This window comes from Stegastes partitus, unplaced genomic scaffold (genome assembly GCF_000690725.1).
Source record: "Stegastes partitus isolate 25-593 unplaced genomic scaffold, Stegastes_partitus-1.0.2 Scaffold2461, whole genome shotgun sequence".
In the NCBI taxonomy this organism is placed as follows: Eukaryota; Metazoa; Chordata; class Actinopteri; family Pomacentridae; genus Stegastes; species Stegastes partitus.
Genome location: NW_007580192.1, coordinates 1 through 7,176, shown reverse-complemented (window position 1 = coordinate 7,176; position 7,176 = coordinate 1). Strand labels below are relative to the sequence as shown.

Genomic DNA, 7,176 nt, shown 5'->3' with positions numbered 1-7,176 from the left:
ATGAACTAATACGAGTGTTGGGAAGCAGGTTTGGTTACCTTGCCTACATACAGAGTCCCTGTTACGCTCTGTTTTCTATTTATCGTTCTAGTAGGTAGCTTTACCATTTTTTCATCCAACACTAAAGAAGCAAAGATGTGCATTGTCCCAATCCCTGAATTCTTCATTTAAAATGACCTTTCTTTGTGTAATTTACACATCTCATCTGTGATCTCATTGGTGGCGCGTATAGATGCAGCGCCCCCTTCAGGAGACAACGATAGTGAGCGTTTTGAGTGTCTTGTCTATCCCAGACATTCATTCAGTAAAACTTGTGGCCGGGACACTTTGCTGGGCGTCAGGACCGTGAACGGCGCTGAAATTGCAGCGATCGGTTGTGATGTGGACAAACTACACCAACATGGAGTCCGATCGGAGACGACGCCGGCAGTTACCCGAGAGAGAAGGAAGCGGTACCAACGTTAACAAAAGAGGAGGAAGAGAGCCGGGATCCATCCATCCATCCATCCATCCATCCGTCTTCTTCCACTTTATCCGGAGTCGGGTCATGGAGGCAGCATCCTTAGCAAAGCCGCCCAGAGTTTCCGATCTGCACACGCCTCCTCCAGCTCTTCCAGAGGGACCCCTAGATGTTCCCAGGCCAGTAGAGAGACATAATCCCTCCAGCGTGTCCTGGGTCTTCCCCAAGGCCTCCTGCCGGTGGGACACGCCCAGAACACCTCCCCAGGGAGGTGTCCGAAAAAGATGTCCGAGCCACCTCAGCTGGTTCCTTTCGACGTGGAGGAGCAGCGACTCTACTCCGAGCTCCTCCTACGTGACTGAGCTCCTCAGCCTATCTCTAAGGGAGCGCCCAGCCACCCTGTGGAGGAAACTCATTATCGCCGCCTGTATGTGCGATCTTGTTCATTACCCAGATCTCATGACCATAGGTGAGAGTAGGAACGTAGATTGACCAGTAAATCGAGAGCTTTGCTGCCTTGCTCAGCTCTCTCTTCACCACGACGGTCTGGTACAACGACCGGAACACTGCAGACGCTGCACCGATCCATCTGCCAATCTCACGCTTCATCCGCCCCTCACTCGTGAACAAGACCCTGAGATACTTGAACTCCTCCACTTGAGGCAAGGACTCACAGACCCAGAGAGGGCAAGACACCTTTTTCCAGTCGAGAACCAGAATCCGGGATCCATGCTAGGCTAAAGGCTAACCCCTCCAGACCAGCAGGATCCATGCTAGGCTAAATGCTAACCCCTCCACACCAGCAGGACCGTCCTCCTGCTCTCCAATGTCCGCTCCCTCCACAACCAGCTGGACGTTTGCTGGGATAAACCCTCAGAGAGTGGAGGGACTGCTGTGTGTCTGCTTTAACAGGAACATGGCTCCATGACAGCATCCCAGACGGACAGACAGCTGGAGGGGATGCAGACAGACAGACAGACAGACAGACGGACAGACAGCTCTGGGCAGCATCGTGTGTCTTTGTGTCCCTGAAGACCAACCAGGACCTGAAGAGGGTCGCCATGTTCAACGAATGGCGGTGTGCATGGACGCAGCGCCCCCTTCAGGAGACAGCGAGAGGGAACGTTTAGTGTCTTATCCCAGACGTGCAATCCGCAAAACTTAAATAATCCTGAAGAAACGCTCTCTCGTCCTGCCTGTACTGCTGTATGTGTACAGCAACATGACAATAACCCTGATCTGATTTGATCTGATTTGATTTGATTTGATTTGATCTGATTTGATTTGATCTTACCATCTTAAACTCTCTTTTCTGCTTGTGTTTCCACTTAGATTGCACACATAAATACATACGCTACATATTTATGAGCTTGTCCCAACTAAAACCATACGATGCTTCTAGAGAGTGAAATATTTCAGCCTTTAGATGCCAAACTTTTCACAGGAACAGCATTACATCAAATGGACTCTTGAATTCAGTCTGACTTATTTGGTATCTTTACAAACTTTGGGTCTTGTCTAGAATTTAAAGCAAAAACTTTTCTGAATTCAAACACCTCTTGGCAGAAATGGACCCGCCACAAAAGGTTCGAGTCGTAAACCACAAGTTTTTGACTTTTTACTGTCTGTTTGGGTCCAAATGCTCATTTCTGTGGCATTTCTCAGCAGCGATTCCCAGACTTTATTTTTTTTGTTTTTTCATTATTGTTCTGTATTTTTCCTGGAATGTCTGTTGTTACCACACTTCTGGTTCTGAAATAGAAAATATAAAACAGTCTATATTAGTCTGTTTGGGACAGACTGTCGATGCCGTTACATTTAGAGTTTTAAAAAAAAGAAGTAATTGGATTATTAGCACGTAAATTCCTGGCCTGCTGCTGCCGGTGTCGTCATCGTGTATCTGGTGTTTTGTGTTGACATTTTCCGTGGCTATTTTTGTGTGAGATTGCGGTCGAGTGTTAGTGGATGTGTGCGCCACAGCAGTAGGTCCAGGTGGAAACGTTTACCTCCTCGCTGAGCAATTCCAGTCTAAACGCCATTTATCAGATAAAGAGAGTCTGACACACCGTAGAGACTCTGCAATTAGAGGTCGTCGGCGGCGTGTGTGACAGAAAGCGTGCTTACCTTCACTGATGAAAAAAAACATATCAGGCATGTAAATATGATCATGCACATCCTTAGGTCACTGAGCTGAACTGTTTGTTTTGGCGCTCTGAGCTTCGAGGTACTGAAGTTCTAGCAGCACCTGAACAACTCCTTGGTGTTTACTCGCCGTCCTCAGAAAACGAGCATGAATCCATGTTAATTAAAGCGCCATGTTCCTGTCTCTCCCCCTCAGCACACTCTCTTGCATACACAACACAAGCCAGCATGTAAACACTGAGAGGAGTAAGAGCTGATGAAAAGCCGTCCAGGAAACAGTCATTCCCATCTATAAATAGAGCTTCTTCTGGGATTTTAGGGGGGAACTTTTTTTGAAATGCAGCCAAAGTGCAAACTTTTTCCATGTGCTCTTCTGTTTCTTAATGACCGGAGTCAGAATGAATTTGACAGAAGCGGATGTTGTGTTATCTCCTGAATCACACAGCTCCCTGTGAACATGTGTGCGTCTTATGCCTGATGCATCTTCTTACAGAAGCTCCTGAAAAACACTGAAGATGACTCAGTGTTCTGCTCGATGCTGTCACAATACCCCAGACACAATATCCTCTCCATTTACTGTAAACGCACCGTCATCATCTGGCCCTACACGTAGCAGTGAATTACTTGAGCCTCAGTCATCGTGCGTCATTAAACGAGGGACCACAGATTCTGACATCACACTGTTTTCATGTTCTGGTTCCATTTTAATCTGCTTACCCAAAACATCTGTGTTTATGGCAGTCGTTTGAATCCTCGTTGGACTACATGCCTTAAAATAGTCCGCTTTGTGCTGCTAAACTCAACTTTCCTGCTCCTGTCACTTTATTTTTCCCAGACAAGAAAAAGATCAGAGAGACGAACCCCAACGAGGAGAAGTCTGCAGAAACTGGAAGAGGAGGAGGAGGAGGAGGAGAAAGTCCACAGCGACCGCCGGGCACCAATCCCATCATCAACTCCACTTCTGGTGCCAACATGGCCCTCATCAGCAACGCACTGGCAGCCTACACTTACATCTCAGGTAGGACCACATTCACAGAGGAAATCAAAACCAAATGTTGGGTTTCTTGGTATGGTTGTGCACACAGTCTGCAGCTGTGAGTCGCTACGGAGTCACTCATGGCTTCACAGTTGCAACAGAGGGTGCAGGATATTGAGTTTTTTACAGGATCTGTTTGTGCAAACTGTGAAGTGGCTGTGATGAAATATTAAGATTTTAAGCTGAGATTTGGTTCGGTTCTCTGACAGAACAGGTGAATAGCTCCTACTTTGTCTCTGACGCTGATAGATAGTCTGAAACTTCAAGATCCCAACCTGATCTCTTTGGGATGTAAAACAATTCCACCACAGGGATGAAGTTTCGTGTTATCGTTGCTGTTAGCGAGCAGCGTCGGCTTGATCGCGTCTCGGACTGTGAATCGGTGACGCTGGGATGCATGGTTACAGATGTGCTCCATGTGTGTGGCACACTTTTGTTTGGGTAAATTCCCCCCGATTCCCTTCTCCTGAGACTGAATGGTGGGTAAATGTGGGCCAGAGGAATGCAGATGTTAGGCGGAGATAACGGCCACATGAACCGCTCGCCGCCGGTCACCTGCTCCGAGCAGCTGCTAAAACAGACGCTCGAATAGTTTGTGTCTTTCCTGTTTTGTTCCCTCCCACTCTGCATCTCAAATAAACAGTTGAATGCACACAGTCAAATAAACATGCGCTGTGAATTAGCTGTAGTTACTCAGCTCGCCCATCCCGATTAGCGGTAAAGGTCCAGGAGTGCATACAAGCAAACAAACAAGGACGACTTACAGTAATCAAGCCTGAGAATGGCGTGAGTCACGACAAAGAGCTGCTTGGACGAGAAAGATCAGAGAGGACAGAGGTCTGGTCTGAATAGAGTCACAGGTGTCTTGGTGGCCTCCCTCACTCGCCACCTTTCTGCCCTCGGTCGCTCTGCTTCAGGCAGATTTACCACATTTATTAAATATGGATTGAACTGTACTCCAAGAGGTTTTCAGTGGATTGGGATGTTCTTTTGTTTTTATGGTGTAGTTTTAGCCAGGAGTACTGATTCACCAGTGACTGGACCTTCCAGTTAATCGCTTGAGACTCACTCACTGCCAACCAGCTGATCTCCATTTCAACAGCTGTCTGACTTCTAGCACCAGTTGACTTTACCTCTTTTACTTTCCATAGGCTCTGTAGGATTACACCCCGTCTTGTGTCATTACTTTGGTTCTTTTAACGGTGAAAGAAAAACCCGACTCAGAATGAGACCAGCTCAGTGTTGTCTGCTTTAAGCTAGACGGGGGAGAGATGCATTTCTGGAAACGAGTGCACAATAAAGGAGTTGTATCAGAATTTGTCAGACATTATTACTAATTCAGGAGACGAAGCCGGGAAGTGAGTCATCTGAGCTGCTAAATCTGCAGCCAGAGCTCATTGCAGCGAGTGAGCCATCAAGTGAAATATATCGCCGGCTGAGCGAGTCCGGGGAAAACAGAAGAAACCCAGTACCTGTCAGAGACGTCCAATTAAATGTTTGACATGTTGTCTGTTAGATATCAGCTGAGTGTAACGCTTCCCCTCCTGTCTCCTCTCTGACAGACCACCCGGAGAGAGCTGCACTATTCTTTGTCTGCGGCGTGTGTTTGGGCCTCTTCCTCACCCTCTTCGCCCTGGTGGTCCAGATCTCGTGTCGCACCGACTGCCAGCCCCGCCAGCGGCCTCCTGCCAAGAAACGAGCGCGCCCGGCCGACTCGTCCTCCGACTCCAGCGACTCGGACTCGGACTGGGACACCACCTCGGACCTGTCGGCGCGGAGACACCGGCGCTTCGAACGTACGCTTAACATGAACGTGTTCACGTCGGCGGAGGAGCTGGAACGAGCGCAGAGGCTGGAAGAAAGGGAGCGGATCATCCGAGAGATCTGGATGAACGGGCAGCCGGACATCCCAGGGACACGGAGCCTCAACCGGTATTACTGAGGAACTGCTGAAGGGGCTTCTGACAGAAGGCTTACATGACTTGAACAAAACTTTGGACGCACTTGGTTTGTAGGGGAACGAAGACAAGGCCCAGATGAGGCTTTACAAGGAGGCATGCAGAAGCAGCTGTGGACTCCGATGAGAGCAGTGGAAGGCATTGCAGACTTGGGAAGAAAGTCCTCCCTCTCTGCTGGTTTGTATATTCCTCTGGGCATCATAAGCTATACCCCGTTCAGTAGGACAATAAGCTTCCACTCTGCATGGTAAGCTCGCCTCTTACTGCCGGAAGTGAGAGGTGAAAGGCTGCACTGCCTCGCCCGTGACCTCAGCAGGCCTTTTTGAAGTGGGGATTTATGGGCTAGCTGCCTCAGACATACACAGGCCTGCAGAGACTACATGGTGACTGAAGGACCAAGGCCTCACATGGGTCTGTTTCACGCAGAACGCAGGGCAGCTGGAAGAGACTTTACGCTCACTACCCTCCAGTATTCAAGAGTGAACTTTAGCAGAGGGGCGGTACGAAGCAAGCCGACGATGGGACAATGTACGACAATCTCTCCACAGTGAATAATCATGCTGCCTTTTGAGCTTTATAAAACCAAAAGATATTTTTGGGGAAATTCATCTCAACCCTTATGAAATATATTTTATAATATTTAATAGTTTATTGACGTTGTGTATTTTTGTTCTCAAGTATGGTTTATTATGAGATATTTTTATACTTGGCGAAGGTTGTCTGGCACCTCAGGGATGCAATCCTAGTGTTTCTGTGTTTGGTTGATGTATTTGCTTCCTAAGAAGGGGATCAGCCCGTTTAAACAGCTACGTATGTCAGCATTTAAAGAAAAAGAATTAGAAATGTCATATAAAGAGCCTCAAAGAGGTTTTTAGTGATTTAACCTTATTTTTGATACGGTACGTTTAACTCACGGTGCAGTGCCTTTTCTAGCTACTAAGTCGCTGTTGTCAAGATTGCAGCTGGTGTGTCTCTCAGTAAACGGTCAGATTATTTATTGATTGGAAATCCTAAATTAATCTCCTCATATTCCCTTTTGTCAGAAGAACTGCTTCGCTGAAGTGGAGCGCATGTAAAGTCTGAATGTCTCTGTTAAACATTGCACTTGCTGTCTTCCCAGATGTAAATGTACATTACCAGGATATGCAAATGTTGTACCAGTGAAGTTATTTTTCTGGTCCTCACTCATAAACGATTGTGTGAATTTTGGGTCTCGTGCCAATCATGCCTGCATGTCAGAAATATCAGTGCTAAACAGATGCTTGTACTCACGGCCATCTGAAGAAGGAACCAGCACTGCAAAAAAATAAAAACAAAACTCACGGCGGACATGTAACCTGCTCCTCTTAAGTCATGTTGCCAGTTTGATAATATAAGCTATTGTCAGTCCACGTCTGTTTTTGCTTCCCTGGATTCAAGCATAGAAATAATTATAGTTTTCATTTAAAAAAAGAAAAAGCAAAAAAAAAAAAAAGCTTGGTATTTTCTGACTGAGAGTTTAATGAAACAGGACATATTAGGGTCATCTACATAAAGACCGTCGCTCTTATAGTTGTTTTTTTTTTTTTTTTTTTCAATAA

The 7,176-nt window shown here is 46.8% G+C and overlaps 1 protein-coding gene across 1 annotated transcript in view; it reads left to right on the top strand.

Moving 5' to 3' along the window:
* Positions 1 to 7,041, top strand: part of LOC103375089 (protein eva-1 homolog A) — a gene marked incomplete at its 5' end in the record, with an annotated part of 8,629 nt that extends 1,588 nt beyond the window's left edge. Inside the window, 2 exons of the mRNA XM_008305291.1 lie at positions 3,438 to 3,620; positions 5,201 to 7,041. Coding sequence (XP_008303513.1) covers positions 3,438 to 3,620; positions 5,201 to 5,580 — 563 coding nt within the window. The remainder of the gene's footprint in view (positions 1 to 3,437; positions 3,621 to 5,200) is intronic.
* Between the last annotated feature and the right edge of the window lie 135 nt (positions 7,042 to 7,176).